Source organism: Macrotis lagotis, chromosome 4 (genome assembly GCF_037893015.1).
Source record: "Macrotis lagotis isolate mMagLag1 chromosome 4, bilby.v1.9.chrom.fasta, whole genome shotgun sequence".
NCBI classification, from domain to species: Eukaryota; Metazoa; Chordata; class Mammalia; order Peramelemorphia; family Peramelidae; genus Macrotis; species Macrotis lagotis.
Genome location: NC_133661.1, coordinates 156,750,866 through 156,776,508, shown reverse-complemented (window position 1 = coordinate 156,776,508; position 25,643 = coordinate 156,750,866). Strand labels below are relative to the sequence as shown.

Below are 25,643 nucleotides of genomic sequence, written 5' to 3'. Positions count from 1 at the left end.
TTATAATCTCAAACAAATACAAGTATTCTTTTTCTTTTTAAAATTTACGCCTCCAACATATATACTCTTTGGCAATTTTGAAGATTCAATGATTCATCAGGGATCAGATTTAGACACAAAAAGGCAGGGAATAAGGAAACAGAAATCCCCCATCTTCGAAGAAAGTGAGTTGTTTACTGTAGGTGAAAAATTGGTTGGGTGATATGATGGGAAAGTAAATCAACAAGCTTGACAGATCTTAGAGAGGAGGGTTTTAAAGTAGCCACATCCCTTTTCTTGAGTCATACTACAGATATTTTTAGGTAAAGATGAGAAAGACTGCTACAAGCTGAAGAATATTTCACAAATTTGAATTCCATGGATCTGAGGAAATATGCAGTATAGGTTAAAATTAGCTAAGGGGTTTGGGGGGAGAAGAGAAGCCTCCAATCACTCCAAGTCTATAGGCATTATTATAAAAATAGCTGGTACAATATAATTATGTCACTGAAATGCAGAGAAATAAGAGAAGAAGTCACTGGTTCTGTTGACTTGTCAAATTTTTCTTTTCTTCCTTTTTAATGGGGTTCTTGAAGAAATACATTTTTTAAAAAAGAAACACAGATAGCTATACCTTAATAACTCACAATGGCTAGAATAGATCTTAAATTGTTAATAAAAGTCATTCTCTTTAAGACCTGGATGGCATACTTCACCCTTGAGATTTTTAAAAAATGTTTTTCTTTTGTTGAACTTCTAAATAGAGGTACAGAATGAAAAAAAAATGGACACAACCTTAACCAAAAGCTTTAACCTAAGTCACTGGTCCCCAGTCAACTTTAGATCCCCACAAAAGCAACATCCAGCTGTATCTGTTATCGAGTGGGCTATTGTTATATAAAAACAACTGCCATAAACTATTTCAGTAAGCAATTCTGGACATCAGGGAGGACAGCATTTGAGTCCCAGAAGCTTACACAACTCCTTGGTCAGCCTGCTTTGCCACACAACTGGAACATGCTTGTGCCGTCAGAGTACAGAGAAGGGCAAGAGGGAAAAAAAAAAGTTTGAGTGATGCCTTTGCCTTGTGAATAATGAACAGTTCAGGAAGGTCAACCCATTACAACTGAAACCGTTTAATTATTAATTATGCACAATCTATGAGCAAAGGACAAGTTCAGAATGTTTAATGTGTGGTAACTCCAACTGGACTCTCTCTGGGCATTCTGTTATTAGCACTTGTCAGCAAGGTGCTCAGGCATAAAGAAAAAGGCATGGTAGCAGAATATGGGGGGGGTATGTGTGTACTATATGGGGTGGGGGCTGGGTGGGAGGAGGGGCAATTCCAAACACAGCTGCTACTATTTAATTTACTGGGTAAGCTGACTGCTACACAACTATGGACTTTGAGATCAGGCAGGTAAGTTGGAAGAACCAAATGAAGAAGAGGTAAATGAGAGAGGTGCTCTTGAAACAACTCATTTACTGGGGAATTTATTCTAAAACCACATCATTTACTCAAGCCCAACTATTTTTCTGCTTTGGAGATTTTATATCTATCTATCTATCTATCTATCTATATATCTATATCTATATATATATGTGTGTGTGTATGTATGTGAATATCTATCTATCTATCTATCTATCTATCTATCTATATATGTGTGTGTGTGTGTGTGTGTGTGTGTGTGTGCGTATGTATTCCTCTTCCCTCTTTCCACCCTGTAGTTGTAATGAAGCAAATTGTAAAAAAGCAAAGCAAAGGACAACTTTTGGCATGCTTAGGAGTCAGGAGACTGATGGCTCTGGTTTCGTCACTTACTTACTACCTAATTTTGAGAAAATCATTTTAATCTCTCTGAATCTCAGTGTTGCCATATATACATGTGCATATAGTATGTATTTTTTGTAAGTGATGTATATATATATATATATGTATATTTTAAATACACCTCCAAATTAAATTAATGTATGTGAAAGCAAATTGAAAAGGATAATTGTTGTATAACACAAAGAACTATTCTATACACTTGAATGAAGATTGGAGCCCAAAGGAACTGTTTTATATAAATGGATGATGTGAGAAACCAGAAAAGATGAAGGGTTTTAGTTTTGACTGTCAATTGAACACACATGTTTTAAGCACTTACTATGAGTCAGACCCTGGGCTAAGCTGTGACATTTCTATTGCTTGCGTAGTGTTTTGAGCCATGGTGCTTAATGGTACATTCTTTTATCTGAAATACCAGGGAAGAGATGGTCTCTTGGTGTGTTGGAAGGATTCTATGGCAAGAGGGGCTTTTCATCCTCCTAGAATAACTCTTTCCATTTACAGCCTGAATGGTGTGGAACATGGAGGAATGAGAACATCATTTTGTCCTCAGGGTAAAAGGATCAGGCCTGAGGCTCTGCCTCTTACCATCTCACAGAAATATAGCCAGAAGGTACCTTAGGGACCTTGTCCAACCCTCTCACTTTAGTGAGGTTAAATTACTTGGCCATAGTCATAAAAGTAGTCAGAGGTAGAGCTAAGATTCTTATCTAAGTAATCTAACTTCAAGTCAGCTGCACAGTTGTCTTTTTGAACCCAAGTGCAGAACTTTACAAACTTATTACTATTAGATTTCATTATATTTGAGCTATTTTCCTAGCCTGTCAAGCTTCTTTTTTGGATCCATACTGGTTTTTAAATCTTACATCTGGAAAATTTCCCTCATTTTCACAATGAGTCATCCAGGTAAATTATTATTTTGGTGATGAAATAATGCATGTGATTGGGAAAGGGGCCCTGCATTAAGTCATTGCTCTTTAAAGTCCTAGCCGTGGTCTAGATCTTGTTCCAGAAGTTATTCTTCAGTCCTCAGGTATAGCCAATGTGAATTATAGGCCCCAGGGTTTTTAATAATCAGTACATTCAGAGAACCTTTACAATCAAAACTATAGGTTCAGAGTCAAAGTTTTCACTGGGTAAAGTATATCCAGGGGATTGAGGAAAGAGAGATTTGGATGAAATGATATATCAGTACAAAGAATTTGAGATATTGTAATTAATAACTGCACACAATTTATATATTGCCACAAGTCAGTAGGCATAACTATGTTGCATGCAAAAATGAGTATATCCAAATATTTTGTTTACTGAAAAATTCATTCACTCTTAGAGATCACATTTTAAAAACTATACAATTTGAAAAGCATTGTTGATTACAAGATATATAATGAACTGATCTAATTCACAGAGCTTCATTATTAGGGTAGGGTGTGAAGGGAGGTAGGCTTTGAGTTTAAGAAGGTTTACTAAGGGACATCATCAAGAAAGGAGACTTTTGACCCACTCTTGGAGATCGGAGAACCATCCTTTACTCATCCTAGCCCACATCAAGCCCTGAGCAGGGAAAGTGAAAGATGATTCAATTTCCACACTGGGTCACCCCATGCTCCAAGTTGCCAGATGTGACAAATTACATGTGTGGGCATTTTGGTGTGAAGTTCTGTCCACTGGGTCTAGGCTGACAGTAGCAGCTCATTTAACTTCTCTCAGGTGGGGCTGGACATAGGTAGAGGCCAAAGGCCTGAATTTTAGTTACTGAAACACCCACCTCACCCATAAACCTTAAATCACAGGAGAATCAGTTATTAGCCAAGTGAGTATCACCACCAGATGGTATATTAAAACATACACATATATACTATATATATGCACACAAACACACATACAAACATATATATATGTATGTACACACACACAAACACACACACACACACACACACACACACACACACACACACACACACACCTCTATACACCTAGGTTCAACTCCATCAAATCTCTAGGTAAATTAGATTTCAAGATTTCAGTGATTTAAACAAGCTTAGGAGATACCTCAGAATTGGAGTGTGGAAAAAATTTTTAAAAAACAACATCTAATCATCCCTATATATTTTGAACCATTTTTCAAAATTTCAATTGGTCTTTAAAGAATTTTCAGAGAGGAACTTAAAGGTTGTATTTTGTAAAATACCATAAAAAGTAAGCATATAGTAACTGGAAAACAGATTCACCTTTCAATTGTAACTTATAATTGCTTCCTTTCTGAAGCAAAGAAATAATTTTTTTCCTTTACTTATTTTTTGTCTCTTGTCATTCACAAACTACCAGAGCACAGTAATGTGTAAGTGTCCACACAAATACTACAAAAACATACACATTCCTTTTAAATAGCTAAGGCATAGCAGCATGAAACAAACCTGGCTTACACCAAAGGGATTTCATTTGAAAAAATAAAAACAGTTATTGTTCCTCTTTCTCCATATACTCCCGATGCATTTTTATTGCTTTTTCATAAAACACTGCAGCAAATAATCAAGCATGACCACTGACATCCACAAGATTGAGTTTTAGGAACCATTAAATGAGCTCACCCTCATGGGAAACCTCCTGCTCAGGTTGGTCTAAAGGTAATTATTCAGCAATTCCTACCTGTGGTTTTACCTTGTTCCTATATAGTGTCTGAATTTCATACACTGGTAAGGTCAATTTCAGTCTTGGTAAAAGTGCGATCAAACATGGTCTACCCAGGATCTAAATTATGATGTAAATGTACATACTGCTATTTTATGAGTGTCTATGGAGAAATGTGAATGAAAGCTAGCTACAACACTATGCAAAAAACAAAACTAGTCAAATTCAAAAAAGAAGATATAAGGAGGAAAATAATTTTCCAGGTCCCTAAGTCAAAAGGTAAATTCTTTTTTTTTTAAATAGAGATGCAAAGTTTGTCCAAATTTAGACATATAAACCTTACCTACAACTATGAAGTTGGAGAAATTCCATCAAAGGGAAAAAATCTAGTGTCTGTGTCCTGAAAAGCCAACAAGCCAGAACTCTGCAGGTCAGAGCTCTGAGATCTCATGGGAAGCCCTGTGTCCATGTCCTTACCATACTGTATGTCTTTTTAAACACTCAACTGCTAGTTAAGAAATATTAAAAATACATGAAAAATGTAATTCTAAAAGGCTGCAAAAATACAAGAACTTGTGATATTAATTTTGATATTTTTAGACAAATTCAAGGTCTGTGTGCCCCTCATATATGGTCTAAAACTATACATTCCATATGAACATGAGCTCTGCTGGGGTACAAACAAAATATAATCTGTGGAGGGGTTTTAAAAACTGATTGAAGGGTCTATAGCATTGGTTAAAATGACAGTTAATATGTGAGGAACAAAGAGAAAACATGGAGAGAAAGAGGGAGAGGCAGAGAAGGAAAGAGATAAAGAAAGAGGAAGGTGAAAGGAAGAGAAAGGGGGAGAGAGAGAGAGAGAGAGAGAGAGAGAGAGAGAGAGAGAGAGAGAGAGAGAGAGAGAGAGAGAGAGAGAGAGAGAAGAGAGAAAGGGAATACTAACAACAAGTTTGGCTAAAATGTTCATCAGAATTTGGAAAATCATAATGCCACCTGCTATTCTGGACCTCAGAACCAGGGCTCTCCTAGGCCCATCAGCTCTCATTTCCAAGAGAATGGAAGGAACTTATATACTCTTTTCTAGAATAGAGGCAGCACTCTAGCCAACAAGCTTGTAGGCCCTCTTGAAAATGTTTGCATTGCTTGTACTCAGCATTTCTCCTAGTTTAAGAAAAATGGATAACAAACTAAGAAATGAAACAATGTCAGCTTCTCAACTTGAGAATCTGGGTTGACCTTGGCATCCAACTTCATTTCAAGGTATGTAAGTCCCATCATCGTGGATTAAATAAATATTACTCTGCAGCTGGATAAGACTTCACAAGAGGGCAACACATATTAAATGACAGAAGCCAAAACTGGCCCCACTAGGCAACTACCCATTTCATAGAATGCTAGTCACAAACCTTCACTACCAAGAAATTAATTCATTAATAATATATCAGACTTCATGAACAATTTAAAGAGCACTACTTCCTAAATGACCATGGAGGCATTTGGTATTTTTGTTGGTAAAATTCTATTCTAGTTAATCTAGTGGATCAAAATCACTTCTTTGAAGTTATGTGGTAGCATTGAGAAATAATAAAATAAGGCATATTTCAAAATTTAAAAAAAATCTGACTTCAGAATATTATGTACCTTAAAAAGTCAGTTCTTCCTAATTAATATGCTTTATTTCTATACTCTTTAAAGTATCAGAAAAATAACTTCTTTTGGCTCATTTCTTGGTAACATTTTAATTTTTGATGAATCCATTCTACTCCCCTTCCCCTCAACTCATAAATATGAATTAAATATAATTATAAATGAACAGAACATTAACTTTTGGATTACTGCTGTGTTTTGGTAGAATATTAATGCTAATTCTAAAGAAACAGTTATTACCAAAAGAAAAAGTAATTACTAAAGGAATCATGGCCTTCTTATTTTAAATCTTTTTAAACAGATTGGACTTTTCAAAGGCAGCATTAGATTTCTAAAGAGTGCATCTAATGGAAAAACTGAATGCTCAGTTTTTGGTTTCTCCAATTATATATTCATAATACTATGAAAAGAGATGGAGAAGTGAGCAACTATAAGGTCAATTGGCTAGAGAGCATACCTTGGTTTGGGAAGCCCCAACTTTAGGTTTGTACTCAGTGACATCCTGGTCATATGATAATGGACAAGTTACTAATGTCAGTGCTCCAGGAGACTGTCTAAAACCATCATAAGTCAAATAGGAATTACAGAACTACATTGTAGAAGGTATTTCTGTGCTGGCAAAGCACCCTATACAGATAAAACCACAGGTCTAGGCCAAACAAAGACAGGATAAAATGCTATGACATAGTAGTTGAGTTAACTCAATCTTCAGAGTATAATAAAACTCTTGTTAATCTTGGTTATTTAATACGTATAAGTTTCTACTACAATTTAAATTCTATATCAGATGCAGAGGTAGATAATTTATGCTTAGTAAGCAATTACAGGTAGGGATATTTGCAAACTATTTAAACTATTTGCTTTTCTGTTTTGAGAGAGAAAAAAACAAGAATAAAACCCCTTTATGATGCTCTGGTGGGGCCAAGGCAGGGGAAGGTGAAGAGGAGAACTCCAATGGGAGTTCCTTATAAATTTCCTTTGAATCCACATACTTCATTACTTTCCCAAGATCCAAAGTACAAATCTCTCTAACAAAAGAAGAATGGATGTTATTCCTGGCAGAACTAGTTAATGCTAGTATAGAGGTTCTTAGGTGGCAATTCCTTCTCACCTCTTGGTCACATGATAACCCTATGTCACATTTATTCAAAAGCACTGGGAAATTAGGTGTTACACATAGGTGACAGTCTAGCCAACAGAAGCTTTATGTTTTCATTATGTACTTTGTGTTGGCCTTTCTTTGTATCCCAAACACTTATAAGAGTGCCTGGAAAATATTTTATTATTCAGTCATTTCAGTTATATCTAATTCTGACTCTTTGTGATAACTTTTTTTTAGTTTTTTTTTTTCTTGGCAAAGATACCAAAGTGGTCTGTCATTTCCTTTTTCAGTCCTTTTTACAGATGAGGAAACTGAGACAGAGTGAAGTGAATTGTCCAGGGTCCCATAGTAAGTGTCTGGGATTAGATTTAACTCAGAAAAATTTGTCTTCTTGGTCTCTGCTTATAAATACTTCTTATTTTATCCATTTTAATAGAAATCTGTTAAAAGTATATTACATACTTCACACTGTTCTTAATCTTAATGAATGGAACATTTTTTTTCTTTTTTTAGATTTTTCGAGGCAATGGGGTTAAGTGGATTGCCCAAGGCCACACAGCTAGGTAATTATTAAGTGTCTGAGGCAGGATTTGAACCCAGGTACTCCTGATTCCAAGGCCGGTGCTCTATGTACTGCGCCACCTAGCCGCCCTGAATGGAACTTCTTGATGGCTCAGAATCATCATAATTAGTAGTTCATACATACAGTACAGTTATACCCTCAGGACTATTGAAGTCTGAAGGCTGCATGTACCATCATTAAATGGCCTCATAATATTTAGTCTTTTCAGTTCTTAGGTCTGCTCTTTGTAGTTTTTCTATCTTCCTTCTTGCTGTCAGCCTACCAGACTCAAACAGTCTAACTGCCCTTCCTTTCCCCAAGAGAGTATTTCATATTTACTGTAGGCTAGGAAATCAAATAACTAAGTTTGATAGAATCATGTCTAACTAACCTTTGAATAAGGGCCTGAGTAACTCTTTTATGAGTCAAGTATATAGAATTTTAAGACCTTTAGTTTGGCTATTCAGAATCCTTTTATTTCTGGTTTTCAATTGTGTTATGGATAGTTGGAGAGGTTAGGTGATTGTCCAATAATTGAAGGATTATTATACCAAAGGTCTTTTTTATTTTTAAAACACAAAAGAATCTAGTTTAAGAAAACAGAAAGAACTTTTCTTTGAATAATTCTGAAACCAAGGCAAGTGTTACATGTAGCTAGGGTACTGCCAACCCTTAATGGGTATGTCCAATGAAAAATATTAGACAGGGAAAACTTAACCAGTAACAAGGCAAAGTAGGGCTATAAGTCCCATAAACTATGTATATGTTTAAAGTTCATAGACAAAATTGCCAGTGAAAATCCTGATTATACATAAATTTAAGGTAGACATCTGATTACACAAAGTGAAATACACCTGCATTTTAAACTACAATAATAACAAATTTTCTCTCTACATTTCTCTGCTCTTCCTCAATCCTATATTAATTCTTAAAAATGAATTTTTTATATTTATTGATTTTTTTTACCTTGCCAATATTTCCTCTAGTATACCTCTAGATTCTTAAATATAATCAACAAGTTAAAATATCATAAACCAACAAGTAATGTTAGATATAGGCAGTGTCCAAATGACAAAGTTTAATTGTAAATCAGATGTTTGAAATTGAAACATCTTTTCCATTTAAAACACTGATTAAGCTCTTAGGCTAATGCTCCAAAGTGGGAATGGGGGTGGGTAAGGAACAGGAGAGTTAATATTCAGTGGCTGAAGTAGTAGCCCACAACCCAAAGAAGTATAATGAAGGAAAAAGGGAAAGTAAGTAAGGTGGGGGAGAGGACACTCAAGAGGAACCAGGAAGCTAACTGATCTACAGTTAATTCAATTCTATTCAATAAACATTTATTGAGCTGGGGATACAAACATAAAAGTAAAAGTAGCTCACATTCTGCTGGGGGTCACAAAAAAGGCAAGAAGACACGGAGATGGCATCCAGAGGCAGGCTTCTCTGGCCAAACTGTACTGTAGAAAGGGGACTAATGTGAAAAAAATCTGGAAAGAGAAGGTGAGGTCAGACTGGGGAGAGCTTGGAAAGCTAAGCAGAGGAGAATGCATTTAATCTTCAAAGTGACAGATTTTGGAGTTGGGGTGCAACAGGGCTAGACCTAATTTTGAGAAAGATTCTTTTGACAGCTGAAGATAGATTGGATAAACTTCTGGGAAAACTGGAAGAATAGTATGACAGAAGTTAGGTATAGACCCACATCTCACAGCCTATACCAAGATGGGGTCGAAAAGGGTACAGGATGTAGACAAAAAAGTTAATATTATAAACCAATTGGGAGAACGAGGAATAGTCTACCAGTCAGATCTATGGAAAGGGTAGCAGTTTATGTACAAAGAAGAGATAGAGAACATTTAAAAAATAAACTGAATTTAAATTAAAAAGTTTTTGAACAAACAAAATCACTGCAACCAAGATGAAAAGGAATGCGATAAGGTAGGAAAGAATTTTTACTAGTGTTTTTAATAAAGGACTCATTTCTAAAATATATAGAGACACGAGTCAAATTTATGAAAAAGCAAGTCAATGTCCAATTAATAAATGGTCAAAGGATATGGAAAAGCAGTTCTCAAAGAAACCAAAGTTATCTATAATCATATGAAAAATTGCTCTAAATTATTCTTGACTAGAGAAATACAAATTAAAACATCTCTGAGGTACCAACTCATGCCTTTCAGATTGGCCAATATGACTAGAAAGGAAAATGATAAATGTTGGGAATCTGGGACACTAATACATTGTTGATGGAGTTGCAGACTGATCCAACCTTTCTGGAAGGCAATTTAGAATTATGCCCAAAGGGCAATAAAAATGTGTATACCCTTTGATCCAGCAATTCTACTACAGAGTTTGTATCCTGAAGAGATCATGAAAAAAGGGTAAAAATCTCACATATCCAAAAATATTCATAGCAGCTCTTTTTGAAGTGGCAAAGAATTGGAAATTGAGGGGATGCCCATCAAATGGAGAAAGGTTGGGAAAATTGTGATATATTGAAGTGATGGAATGCTACTGTTCTATAAGAAATCATGAAGGATGGGATTTCATTAGAGCCTGGAAAGACTTGCATGAACTGATGAGTGAAATGAGCAGAATCAGAAGAACATACTATTATACACACTAACAATACGGGATAATGATCAACCATGATAGACTTGTTTATTTCAGCACTGCAATAATCAAAAGACAAATTTAAAGGAGTTGTAACAGAAAATATCATCCAGATCCAGACAAGGAACTGTGGAGTTTGAATGAAGATCAAAGCTTATTATCTTCAATTTTTAAAAATTGTCTTCTCTCACAATATGATCGATATGGATTTATGTTTAGCATGGTTATAAATGTAGTTTTCTATCAGGGGGAGGGGGGAGAGAAGGATAAAAATATAAAACTCAAAAACTTGCCAAAAAATGATTGGTGAAAACTACCATTGCAAGTAGTTGGAAAAACAAATAAATAAAATATTAAAAAATATATTTAAAAACAGATGGATTAAAAAGGAGACAGACTAGAAGCAGAGAATACTCAATAAAATGAATAAATAATAAATGCCTCCTATGTGAAGGATGTTGTGATAGGCAGGTGGGAAGCAGGAGGAAACAAAGACCAAAATGAAGCAGTCTTTACTCTCAAAAAGTTTACATTCTATTGGGTGGTGGCAACATAAAACATGTTTATAAGTTAATACCAAATAATTTCATGAGGGAGAGAATATATTATAATTGTGTTTATCTGGAACTGTCTAATGGAGAGAGCACCTGAACTACAGATTCATTAGGGAGTTGAGAATGTATGGGACATATTGTAATAGTCCAAGGGAGAGGTAGTGAGAAGCTGTGAACAAAACTAGTGGTTGTGGGAGTAGAGAAAAGAAGTGGGAAGCAAGAGATATTGTGGAGATAGAGGGGGGAAAAATGTAATAATTGATTTGATAGGTGTGGTGAGGAAGAATAAAGAGTTGAGGATGACTCTGAAATTTTGAACCTGGGTAACTGGGTGATTCCCTTAACAAAAATGGGGAAATCTGGAAAAAGGGATAGGTTTTTTTTTGAGGGGGTGAAGGTGGATGGGGAGGAAGTGAGTTGAGTTTCTATTTTAGCAGGTTGAGTTTGAGATGCCTATCAGATATTCAAGCAGAAATGTCCAACATTTTTTTAAGCGGGCAAGCCAACCAAGCAGAGAGGCAGGAACCGAAATAGGCAGCAGCTGTGGTCTCACAATGGAGTTTTGATGTAATAAGAGGTTGCTGTTTTTGGAGGGACTGGGAGGAGAAAAAGGAAATAAACACAGGGCAAAAAATGTAACTAAAGATCTTTAGGGATGCTCTAGTGGAATGGTAATAGAAAACAAAGTGGGGATAAGAAGGCAACAGTGGTTACGGGAAAAGAAGCAAAACTAGGAGGGAAGAAGAATCCCTATGGTAGTACTAGTGAAGAAATGTCAGTCTGAAGTTGTGAAGTGAAAGATAGTATGGTAGAGTGGAATGAACCTGAACCTGTAATTACAAGACCCAGGCTCAAGTTCCAATCCCTTAAGGGGAAGGGAACAAGCTTTTATTAAGTACTAGCTAAGAGTCAAGTATCATGCATTTGATCCTCATAAACCCCTGTAAGGCAGATAGTTCTCATTATCCTCACTGAAGTGAGTGGAGGGTAAGTGACTTGTGCTGGGTCACACAACTAGTCTGCACCTGCAGTTGGATTTGCCTTCACATTTTCCTGCCCACAGGTCCAGTGCTGTCTACAGGTTCATTGAAACTCAATTTCCTCCTTTGTCAAATGGAAGTCTTACATGGTCTAATTTTTGTGGATTAGCTTAGTCAGTTGTAAATAAAATGATGCAGAAATATTATATATTTATTATTATTTGTATCTAAGGGACACATTTAAGTCCAAGTCAGGAATTGACTGCATTGGTAGATATACACTGTTAGCATTTTTCATTAATTAAATTCAACTTAGGGAAGTTCCAAACCTTCTGCGAGTTCCTGGAACTATATCTGTTATCCTAAAAGAGTCTGTGATATCAAGGGTCAATATTTCCCAAGAGGTCAGCTACTGAGTCCTGTTTCATGCACCTTAAATTAGCCTTTCTCCTAAAAGACAGAGCTAGGTACAGAGTTCTCTTATTTATTTATTTGTTTGTTTGCTTATTTACTTATTTATTTATTTTAGATTTTTCAAGGCAATGGGGTTAAGTGGCTTGCCCAAGGCCACATGGCTAGGTAATTATTAAGCGTCTGAGGCTGGATTTCAACTCAGGCCCTCCTGACTCCAAGGCTGGTGCTCTATCTACTATGCCACCTAGCCACCCCAGAGCTCTCTTAAAAAACAATTCAAATATGTTTTTCTCCTGCTATTTTTATTCCTCCTTGGCCTTGCTCTATTTGTCTACATAGTTCCCAGAAAGGCAATTTCCATATGCTAGAATATTCTGTCTTTCTTCTAAGCCCCACCTTAAACTGAGCTCCTTTGAAGCTTAAAGATGATGAACTCACAACCAAAATCATTCATATGTGTATATGTATGTTCTTACAATAAGCAAAATGACAATATAAAGAAAGCTGGACTCATAGCCAGGAAGACCTGGGTTCAAGTTATATTTCACATATAACAACTGTGAGACCCTAGACAACTCTCTAAAACTATAAGTAGCAAAGAAGATGCCAGTTGGTGATATAAAGGGCAAAAGGTGCTCATACCAATGGCCTAATAAAATGTAATTATATTTAAAAATTACATGATTATATAATTTTTATACATATCTAATGAGTGAATGAATTTTTCTATTAAACCCAAAGTAAAAAAGAAATATGAAATTTAGGAATTATTCTTTGAATTTCAAACAAATTAGTTAATTGACTAATAGGGTCTGCCTTAATTCCAAATCATCAGAGATCACTGACAAAAACTAGCGTGCATTTATTTCATAAGTACACTTAATTTCATAAATCTGGCAATTCACTGTAATGCAGCAAAGCACAAACACTATTACCTTATGGCAATATTTCTGATCAAAGTAGAAAGCATGACCTGAACAAACAGATGCATAGCTTGTAGAATGGAAGTATAAACAGAAGACTGATGAATTAATTTGCTAATTTTTCTTTTTTTGCTCTAGACATTCAACTTAAGCCATGTCTGTCTGTCTCTCTGTCTCTGTCTCTGTCTCTGTCTCTGTCTCTCTCTCTCACACACACACACACACACACACACACACTCACACACACACATATGTATAAACATAAACACATATAATATATCCCACTCCTGGTTGGCATAATCTTGAATGTCTCAATTATCTGTCATGAAATGGTATGAACTCTGAAAAAAGCAAACTCTTCCAAGGTCCATGCAGATTATATTTTTATATGTACTTGTTAGCTCCTTATGAACATAGACGGTTTGCATTCTTTGTATTTACATCCCAAGTACATGGTAATAATAATAATAATAAGCTTTTATAGATCACTTTCAATTTTGCAGAAAGTCTTACATATATTTTTATATTTTTCATTTTTTACATTTTTCCCATTTTCATTTTTTATATTCATAACAACCTTGGGAGGGAGATGCTATTATTATTCCCCTTTTACAGATGAGGAAACTGAAGCAGAGAGATGTCAAGAGACTTGCCTCAGGTCAGACATCTGGTGTCTGAGGCCATATTTGAACTCAGGTCCTCCTGTCTCCAGGGCCAGTGCTCTATCCATTGTGACACCTGGCCTATAGTAGATACTTAAATAAATATTTGTTGAATGATTGATTGCACCCGTGCCCTTTATTCCACAGGAGAGACTGGAGGCATCCATTTCTTACTTAGGCATAAACCCTACTGACATAATTTTACATATTATACTCCATTATCTGGATTCTCCAGGCAACCCTCAATTATATTCTAGATGGTGGTCAGGCAGTGAGGAAACTGGGGACAGAAAATTAGAAAGTTGGGGCATTAGACACCCACCTACAGGGATAAGAATTGACAGGGGATGGGAAAGAGACAGACACAAGGGAAGAGATTAAGCAAACAATAACAAGACCAACACAGCAGTCTGGAGCCATTTAGTATAGGGGCAAATAGCCCTACACACCTCAATAGTTCCTGAGGGCATCACTAAATGGGGAGATAGAAAAACTGCCAACTAGAACAGCTGGGAAGATTCAATTAAATAAAAAGCTAAGCTTTAGACATGTGAACAGTCCCTGACATTACTGTATGAAAACATATATAATAATTGATGCTTGTAATGATTACTGTATTATAAAAAGTTAAATTATATTCCATATACTTTGTTTACTATGGCAGGGAAATATTTACCACATTGTCAGTTACCTGAAAAATTTACTTATATGCAATATCTCACTCCCCAAAGATGACAGATAACAATAATAACTGATGAAAAGGTTAAGAAGAGCATATTTGTAACACCATTTCATATATATATATATATATATATATATATATATATACACAATACAGATTTCCCTACTTGTACCTCAAATGCATTTAGCAACTATTATGTTGTATTATAGTTAAGTGTTTATGTCCCATCCCCCTACTAGATGATGAATTTTGTGAAGAAAGGAGTTGTCCCTCATGCTTAGAATGCTCTCCTTCCACCTCTATGCTGCCTGGCTTCCCCGAAATCTCAGCTTCTACAGGAAGCCTTTCCTAGTCCTCCTTAGTGCTAGCGCCCTCTCTCTGACTCTATTGCCAATTTATTCTGATTAGATCTCCCCTCATCAGACTGTGAGCTGCTTGAGAGCAGGATGATCACTTGTATCGCTTTGTGTCTCCACAGCTTAGCACAGTATCTGGTACACCACAGACACAAAAGACATTCTGCTGGTTGACTCACGGAGCCCCCTCTGAGGTGCCCCTTCACAAGGCTCCATGAGTCAACATTGTTTTTTTGAATGGAACAACTGAGATTTCACTGCAGATGTGTGTGTGTGTGTGTGTGTGTGTGTGTGTGTGTGTGTATCATGCTACTATGATGAATAAAATTTTTATAATAGTACCACTGGAGGTGGGAGAGAGGAAACACTAGTCTTGTGGACTGATTTCTCATTATATTCTTTTCCATGAGCTAACAGCGGCTGTGCCCAGGTTAACAAATTGATCATCTGCTTTTGGGAGGGAATGTACTTCAAAAAAGGGGTGGATGCTGGGCAGTATCTGGGATTGCATGGTGTTGGGAAGTCTGAGACCAAAATTTTGTGATTTTATTGAGACTTAGTAAGTATTCTGAGAGTCGGAGAAATTGAGACCTGGCAATAATCACAGATTCAAGGAAATGACTGAGATCAGATTTGACCCAGGTCAGAGCTCCTTCTGTTGGCCAAAATAAAATGTTTCCATTTTTTTTGTTTTTAAAGAATGAACACTGAGATGGAGGAGAAAGGTAACTGTGGTTATGGTATGGACCCTAAAGGAGTTAATAAACTAATTCAGTCAGGACAGAGATGTCATGTGTACATTGACCAAAACTCAAAATACATAAACATTTGCTATATGGGCAATTCACTTAACCTTTCTAGGTCTCAGTTTCCTCAGAATAAAAAATATCACAGACCCTGTATTTTCATAGCCCTTATTTTGAGGAGATATATACCCTAAACCATGTAATGACAAGATTATATAATACTGAGTTTTGCTTTATGTTATTTTGTACATGATTTTGAACACACCTATCTTGTCTGTACTAGGCTATAAATAGGTAGGTATCATATCTACTATCATCACCACAATGCTCTATGACCCAGAGGCACTCAATCACATGGAGGAGCCATCCTTTTAATAATCTGGGGTGGTTCTTGTGCTAAAGGAGCAAAATTGTCCTTAAATAGGAGATGTTCCTGGTTACATAGCTCAGAAAGGAAGGGCACACAAGAACCCAGAAGAGAAGGAAACATTTCTTCATTATAAAATGAGAGGATTTGTACTTTAATGGCCTCTAAGGTCCCTTCAAGTTTTAAATCTATGGTCTTGGGCTGATGGATTTAATCCAAATTGAATTTCACCATAAATTATTGTTATTTACTAATTTTCAGTCCAGTTTAACTCTTCATAATCCCTTCTGAGGTTTTCTTTTCAAAGATACCTCAGTGGTTTTGCCATTTGTAACTCTAGCTGATTTTACAAATGAAGAAACTGAGGTAAACAGGGTTAATGACTTGCCCAGAGTCACACAGCTAGTAAGTGCCTGAGATCAGATTGGAAGTGTTACTTTTACTAAAATCAAAATTAGTTTGGTTTCTGATTTAAACCCAAGTGGAAAACATACAAGAGCATTGGGAAGGTGAGAAGTTTTGGGGGACCCGTTAAAAATAAGCTCTGTATTATAGCTTCTCAGAGAAGGGGGTCTTTGCCTGAGCTTCAGAACATTTTAATTACTGGGCTCCTTTTGTTCTGTAACTTTATCAGATTTCCCAGCCAACTAATAGGCCCTAACACATGAGGCATGATACCAAACATGTGAGACTATAGATTCCTGGACACATCTCTGACAAATCTGAAGGAGGAATTAATGAAATTCCATTTAATCTAGAGGACTACTTGGGATAGGTTGCTGTCTGAATGTAATACAAATGGAGAAGATATTGATGAGTTACTAGATCCAGGAGGTCTGTCTGGTATTTGGGGTAATGGAGCCTCCATTGGCTTCAGGATGATGTGCTCATTTTTACACCAACATGTTTCATGGGTTGCAGGGGATATGTGGACTGACTGATGCTGTCATTAAGGATGTTAGATCGCCATTCTTACTATTATAGTGATATGTGTGTGTTTGTCTTTTTCCTGAGAGGATCTTTATTTTTTCTCCCAAATCTCATAACTGGTTATACAGATGTTTAATTGAGAGGAATAATTATGAATTACGATTTGTTTTTTCTTTTTAACTTTCCTATTTGAATCATTTATTGCTTCCTCTCTAATTAGAAGTATTTAAAATATTACAGAATTAAAGTTTTAAAAATAAACATTGCTGGTGGGAAAGTCTAGCCTGGAAAACCATGATTTTTTTTTTAAATATCAGTGTTTCTTTGTTGGGAGCCCCATGTAGAACAAAATAGCTAATTTACCAAAATGAGAAATTTAAAATCAGAATAAGAAATGGGAAAAGTTGCTTGAGAGAGATTTAGATGGGTTAGTGCCCTCAAAGAACAGTAATATTAAGAACCATATAGCTAGCTATTATCAAAGACATAATGATTTAAAATATAAATATGGTAGTTCAAAGCAAAGGAAGTTAAGGTCACATATTCTGGGAAAATATCTAATTAGGAAATTAAAGCTGAACCAGTGACCTACAGCTTATGTACAATTAGCTCCCCAATATGCTTTGAGTAAATAAAGAAAGGAAGACAAATTTCATCCCACTTATGGTTGCTGTTCACCTCTGACCCTCGCATGCCAAATGACTTTAAATATCTGTTATGAAATAAATGATACCCCTTTAATTTCCGGCTCCATTCTCTGTCTGACTGGGGAGAGGATCAAATGACTATGACTGTTCTATCTTTGGGGCCTCCGTTCCCCGGGAGGATCTGAGTATGGGACAGTCTGGTTTTTCAGGGACGGGGCAGCTCATGTACCACAGCTCAACACCATACAACACAACGTACTCTGAGGATGTTGGGCATTGTGCTTCATTAGGAAACAAAATATAAGCTTTCCACACCATTAGGAATGACTTTAGGAGTGAAAGCACATAAGACGGTGCCTCACCTCATCAACAATGCACTGCAGTAGCTGGAGAGGCTGCAATGGGAAGAAGAGAGAAAAAAGTATTAGCCTATATGCAATATCTTTACAGTGGAGTGGAAAGAAAAAATCATTAATGCAATAAAATATAGCAAGATTAATCAACAGCAGCAAACTCTTATAAAAACATTGATGCTCAGGATGTTCTATTATTTCTAATGGTACCTAATCTAATACAGGCAGTTAAAGGTTTGCATTTTCTTCAAAATGCAATTTGCTAAGTTTAAAACAAGGCATTCAAGCATGCAAAGGAAGCAGCCATCAGGAAAAAGAAAAGTGAATTTTTTTCTGAACTCATAAAGCTTACCATTAAAGATCCCTGGTTTTTCTGAATCTGAAAAAAGGCAATATGTAATTAGCATGTCATAATCAAAATGACTCACTTGGACACATTATGATCACTGAGAGAAAATTATTGCATTGCTGGTGGCAATTTGTGGGCATGTGTTAACACAATTTACATAATGAAAATACACAAATGTTAATAGCTCGCTTCTCATTTATAGGCGAAAGTCAGCAGAATGTTAATTTCACACAACACTTTTTAGTACCCTCCAGGTTGTATTAGAATAGGGAGAAAAACCATAATCCATTTCAAAAGGCTGTTTACGATTCAGATATAAATAATGTTTTATATTGCTAGATTGTGAACACTGGGCTTAATGTTGCAATCATTGCTAATGTTATGAAGCTCACTCTTTTTAAATTAAAAACCGATTTATTTAAAATTGAAATTAAATCATAGTCAGAAATTAGAATTTTGGATTCCTGCCAGTGTCTGTTCACAATTCCCTATTTTGTGAAGAAAACTTTAATTATGTGGCTGAAGTATCTACTTCTAAGTCAGGAGATGGGCAAATGATCCACTCTCCTAAAGTTTTCTCACCATGTTTCCAGGACAGCAATGTTCTTTGAGGAAATCATGTTCATAAGTTTTGTACTGTTTCTAAAGAAAAAGCAAAGACTCTTCATCCAGCCTACCTAGGACTTCCTGCCTGTTTCTAATCAACATTCTGAAGGCATTCTGTTCACTCATCTATAACAGTGATAAACTACATTTCTTAGAAAGAATTACTAAAATTGTGACACCAAATTAATAAAACATCTACTTAGTAATTAAAGTATTAAACAATGAAGTGAAGAAAATATGTCTGCAGTAATTTAAAAAACTTAAATCTACTGTATTTTCAGGTACTAAGACATGATTTTGAGAAAAGATGCATTTAGGATCTTATTCTTGGCTGCTCCAGAGTATCATATGCTATTTCTTGGCTTTGCCTGAATATATGAACCCACTGTAGCTACGCAGCAATGACTGGTCTCCAGCTGGGTTGGTAAATGGGAGACAAAAAGAGTCGGACAAATATAAAACTGCCAAATAAACTAGTTGCTTCTTCCTCAACCATCTCACCATTTTAAAACAAATCAATTTTTATGTATTTATGGTTTGCTTTCTAATTTCTATGTAGTCTTCCAATGGTCTAATACTTTTTGCATTTAATTTCTTTAGCTAGATCAGTGAGTACTTCCAGGCCAGGGACCACACACACACACACACACACACACACACACACACAATAATATACATGTATATATACATAAATATATGTGTGTATTTTGTATTTCCATCTTTTTCAGCACTCATCAAGATTACCAGTAAATATCCTTATCAATGCTCTGAATGGAATCACCAAAAAGTACTGTTTAAAAGTCTGAAACAGTTGCTAGGCCATTTTGCTTTAATATTTTCAGTCTTAACCATAGCTCTGGATCAACAGTAGTTTTCACTACTGACAAAATTATTTTCAGTACTGATTTACAGTTAGTTACTTTTATAATATAATAGGAAGGTAAAGCTTAACAATCTCACCACTTAGTTGAATTTTACACTGCAAACTAAAAATTTTGGTATAATTCCACTTTATAATTATAATTCCAATTTAAAAAGCATCAAAGGCATAAATAGTACTTCCTGAAATAAGAAATACTCATTTCTCTAGTCTAGACCATCATGTAGAGATCTGGCCATTGTTTGGATAAGACAAAAAAACCCACAAACAAACAAACAAACAAAAAACTGTAGTTGGAAGTTGTCTTTTAGGGAAAAAAATATGTCTGTCAGTTAAGGAGCATATTATCCAAGAAAAAAAGAGAAGATTTAGCTGACACTTTCAGTCCAGGATATGGATTTTATTTTAACAACATATGCAAAATACTCATCAAAGTATGCAAGTCCTTTGAATGGAGGAGAGAAAAATATTCTCATCAATTGTTATTTTTGAGAGTACAACAAGCAGTTTATCATGTCTTTCTTGGTGAAGATAATCAGTTTTTAAGGCATCTTAAAACTGTATTAGTTTAGCTCTTGCTGTGTGGACCACAAACAACCGAAAAAATAGATGGAACAAAAAAGCATGCTACTAACTATACTGTATTTTTTTAGGTTTTAAAAAGAGACATTGTTACCAGATGATTTTGATGGCAACATATTATTTGAGATCATCTTCATAAATTTTGCATCAAGGTGGCCTTGCCAGTACCTGAAATGGATTCAGAATGCTGAAGACACTCAGTTCCTTTTTCACAGTTACACGATGCAGTGACTTATATCTTCTATTTCACTAGAATTTGATGATGCAACATCATTGTAATTGATTCATTTTCTCAATTAAATAAAGCTACTGTGCTTTTCGTTATATGAATGCCACAGAGACCATAGAGTTAGATGTATTATCTATTTTCTCTGTCTCAAATATATTGCCTTAAAGGCTGCATTCTGTTCCTCTGTTAATTCCACTAGAAAATTTAATGCTATAGTCATATTTTTCAAGTTCTGAACTGCAATGCACTCGATTGTATTATATTAGGCATATTTTTCACTGTTAAATTCTCTGTTGTTTACCTTTTTCAAGATCACATTACTGTGTGGGCTCAGAACCCATAAAACAAGCTCAAACAAAAGTCAACTTCACAGCCAGTGCCTCCACTTTTGTATACAGTTCATGAAAAAGGGAAGCTACTAGTTTTATAGCCCATTCAAAATAAGTCTAAGATTACTCAATATAAAAATGTTAGCTCCCTACACTTCCATCTTTACTCTTGGTCATCTTTCCCAATGTTTTGTTTGAAGATCAAAGTTCAAGGGCACAGGATGATGTTGTTGGGCAGATGGATGACCCACATCTTACAATGTATAAACTGGTGTTTACAACTAATTTGTGGTAGCTCTTATTCTGCTATGGTATATATTTTGCCTTTGCTGAGAATTTCCTGCCTGTAACTATTACTTTGGGACAATAAGTAGGGCTATAATTGCCACAATCACACACTTTGCTAATCAGTCTCTAGAACTAGTAGTGTTTTGATCTGTTAATTAGCTGATCCTTTCCCTCTTCCAGGCATTACTTTTATCCTTTTGCCAGCAGTTAGGGCCAAGATTTAAAATGATAATAGCAGGGGGATAGGGCTTCATTTTGAGGTAAAAAGAGACCTGTGTTTAAATGCAGAGGCACAATTTCATGCTTCATAATCACCATTTTTGTGTTGCAGTCTTACCCTACCCACATTTGCTCTTCTCTGTCATTGATGGGTACAGCTTCTTCTCTTTCTTTGTATATTCTATAGTGCCTGGCACAGTGCCTTGCAAATAGAACCCCAGACTTAAAGCTGAAGTCATCTAGACTAACCCCCTCAAATTTATAGAGGAGCAAGCTGAGGTCCTGAACAGTGACACAATGTACCAAGACTACACAGAAAGCAAGTAGCAGAGCAGAGATGTGAATCCTGGTCCCCCGATTTCCAATCTAGTGTCCTTTCTAATATACTGCACCAAATAGTTGCTGGTTGACCGCATGGCTAAAGAGTTTGCATTTTTGAATAATTAAATTCCCAAGAAAAACTACAAAACAAAATGCCCAAACTTATCTGCGAAAGCATTTAGTAAATCATTTTTATTTTCCTGAAGACTTTATCCTGTTTATTTATAACTAGCAAACACAATCAAGGTTGCTATAGTAAAATAGAGTATTACACTGCAGTCTGAAGACTCAGGTTTGAATATTGCTTCAAATATTTATGGCCTACAGAACCCTAGGTAAACAACTCAACTTTTTAAAAAAAACCTCAGTTCTCTCTTCTATAGATTGGGGATAATAATAGCACCTTTCTCCGAGGGTCCTATTGAAAATTGTGAGAATTTCATAGCTGAGAATTATGCAATGAGAATCAAAGGACATCACATATTGCTTTGCAAACTTCAAAATCCTAGAGAAATTCCAATTGCTATTGTTATTTATAGTGATAATAATAGCACAAAATAGACTGTGTAAAATCATTAGGGAAGTGAGATAACAGGCTTCTATAACTTGACTCGGGGAAATTTCATTGCTAAGAATACAAAAGTTTTCCTTTTGTTGCCCCTACTATTTAATATATACCTCTGGTGATAAAAAGCAACTTTTGACAGACCATCACATTATGTTTCCATCACCATGGAGATATTTTTGACAGAATGTGCCAAAGAAGACCTCTACCAGTCCTTTCCCATTCTACTCAAAGGCACAATCAGAAAACGAAAATGAATCCACCTATGTAACTTACAGAAGACACTAGCTATAGCTTTCATTTTCTCTTTTACTCTCTGGAATTATGACTTGCCCTGAAGCTCTTGTCTGAGAGATTTATGTGTGACCTAGGTCAGATTTTCCTATATCAGTTGACAAATTTTCCCTTTACATATTTACTGCTTTTCAAGCTTCTGTTATTTCCTCTTAAATAGAAAAAAGATATAAAACCAAGTCATATAGTTAGAATTTTTAAAGAAAGTCATTTTCATTCTCCATACCACTGGCAAGCCATTTGAGTTTCCAACATTGAACCTTGTTTTTATTTTTTTTAATCTTAGGCCAATCTTGAGGATAGTAGTTAAATTCCAAAAGACTGTGTTTACAAATCAGAAACAGCAAGTAATAGTATTGTAGATTAGAATTTTATTATTATAAATGCAACCTTTTTTATTCTTGATATTGAATCATTAACTCATTCTAAAGCACATCAGAATGATCCAGTGATTAACTCCTCATTTATTATGAGGAAACTTAGGGAAGTTAGGTAACCTGTCCAAGATCATAAAGTGAGTGGCCAAGCTGAGTTTAGAGCATAGATTTTGTTTCCAATATACTACAGCAAGGATGTAATTTTAGAATAGGAAGAGATCATGATCTGCATTTTTTATTTTAGATTTTTTTTTTTTTGCAAGGCAATGGTGTTAAGTGGCTTGCCCAAGGTCACACAGTTAGGTAATTATTAAGTGCCTGAGGTCAGACTTGAACTCAGGTACTCCTGACTCCAAGGCTTGTGCTCTAGCCACTGCGCCACCTAGCTGCCCCCTACTGTGCCACCTAGCTGCCCCCATTTTTTGTTTTTACTAATAAGTAAAGTAGGTTAGAGAAAGTTAGAGATTTGTGCAAGATTTGTAAGCTAGTTTGTTGTGCAGATACTTTTTTTTTAAAGTTTTTACAAGGCAATGGGGTTAAGTGGCTTACCCAAGGCCACACAAGCTAGGTAATTATTAAGTGTCTGAGTCTGGATTTGAACTCAGGTACTCCTGACACCAGGGCCGGTGCTCTATCCACTGTGCCACCTAGCTGCCCTGTGTTGTGCTGATACTTGAACTCAAGTCTCTTGATCTGTTTATAAAATCTGTCACATAGGTAATCAGCACTACTTTTCTATCTGTCTATAGTCACAAAGGTGTAGAAGCTTACTTGTGGCAAAATTCTTCAGGTATGGCTCTTTTTCTGGATGGAAAGGTTGCTATTCAGTTTTGCTTGGTTTTGAACTCATGTGAAAAAAGCCAACTGCTAAGAGAAGAATGAAAAATTATACCATGATATTATAACATGATATTTTTGGGCGGGGAGGGAGGAAAAGGGGACTAAAATTATGCTTACATTTGTATCTCTGGAATTCAGACAGAGAGCTTTTCTGATTGATCCTGCAAGACTCCCAAACCAAAGATGAAAACTTAACTCCTTTAAAAAAGTGCTAAGAGAAAACATGGATTCTGGTTCTAGTTCTGTCACAAACTTGGGCATCCCTGGACCCATCACTTAACCTGTTTTGGATCTTGGCTTCCTCGTCTTCAAAACAGAGGGGCCGAGACTGGGTTTATTCTCAGGCAAGACAAAACTGAATCCAACAACTTGTGCAATTCTTTTTACTCAAGTGATAACTAACATGTATATTCCCCTGAAGAAGTATTTCTTAAGACCTGATTTCATCCATAATACTAGGCTAGATGTTAATAGGTTTCTAATGTGAAAAAAACATTCAGACCTTTAAATTCACAACTATTCATCCATACAAACATGGAACCTTTACTTCCAGATCAACTTAAAAAATGGCTTTGTTAATTCTAGTCACAAAATACTTTTAAAAAAGGAGGGGATACTAAAAAGAAATAAAAATGTTAAATTAAGGAATAGAGGGATAACTAAAAGAAACAGAAATATTTCTATTGTTACAGGCACAAAATTCATTATGGTAATAAAATTAAACATTTTTTTTGATTCCTTCTCATTTAAAGTTGACAGTGTAGTTCACTTGAGGCTTCATTTTTCTATTGCAAACCAGCATTTTTCTCTATTAAATAAGCCTACTAGCAGTTTTCAAGCTGTTAACACTTCTGTGAGTCTATTAACTTACCTAGAATAATGCCTAAAACAAAAATAAGTCACAGGAGGACAAAGTTGGAAGCTAGAGAAAGACATAGTAGGAAGCTATTTGACAGGAATCAAACCACCTAAATCCACATGGTCTAAGTGCCACTAACTGGTCCTTTCCTTCTTTCTGAAACCTTCTGGCCCAGCTAGGGGTGGGCTGTGAGAAAGGAAATTTGACTTTTGAAGGCTAGCTATTCCCAAAGTAAATAGACAGGAGGGGTTGGGGGCTGGGCTGGGAAGGCTCCAGAATGCCCAGACTCTGCAAGGCCAAGCTGACAGCCTAGAGGAGGGCACAGCTCAGAAAGGCAGCCCAGCAATAAATTAGATCACTTGGCTCTGACTGTTTCCCCCAGTTATCAAGGACAATGCATTTTCACACAAAGTGCAACAGCTGGAGAATCAAGGTACTCTGCAACATTATTCATTTAATGGGATTGTTAGTGGGTGAACAACAAAAAGACCTTACCATTTGCCTGTACTCTTTCATTTTTTTTTGTGTGTTTAAAATGGACAAAGCTCATGGTCCACCCTGAATATGTGGATCCACAGTAAATTATCCTCTTGGGCAGCAGATGGAAGCCTTTATTTTCAGAGATGGATTTGGTAGGAGGAGTCAGGCTTCTGGGCCACAATTCAAAATGATCAATGTGAATCACAAAATTAACCTGTTCCCCAATGTCAAAAGGTCCAGGTCAGAAAGCCTGCAGAACTCCTTCCTATTTAAGATTTTACAGAATTGCAGAAGGAAAGCTTATCTTGTCATATAAAAGAGTATTTTTATTTCAAGATCTGGTTAATGTAATATCAATTGTGGAGGGAGGAGAGGAGGTAGGTCAAAGACTGTCTTTTATGGGAGGGGAAAGTCTGTTATTAGGGTTAAATAAATCTCAGTGA

At 35.9% G+C, this 25,643-nt stretch overlaps 1 protein-coding gene across 4 annotated transcripts in view; it reads right to left on the bottom strand.

The window, feature by feature from the left end:
• MAP2K5 (mitogen-activated protein kinase kinase 5) overlaps positions 1 to 25,643 on the bottom strand; it is a 297,906-nt gene that overhangs the window by 49,299 nt on the left and 222,964 nt on the right. For 3 of the 4 annotated variants that reach the window (XM_074234472.1, XM_074234474.1, XM_074234475.1), the window contains 2 exons: positions 18,335 to 18,361; positions 17,992 to 18,024 (listed from right to left, as the gene is read on the bottom strand). In XM_074234472.1, the coding sequence (XP_074090573.1) occupies positions 17,992 to 18,024; positions 18,335 to 18,361 (60 nt within the window). The remainder of the gene's footprint in view (positions 1 to 17,991; positions 18,025 to 18,334; positions 18,362 to 25,643) is intronic. The other variant, XM_074234473.1, reaches the window with a different exon arrangement.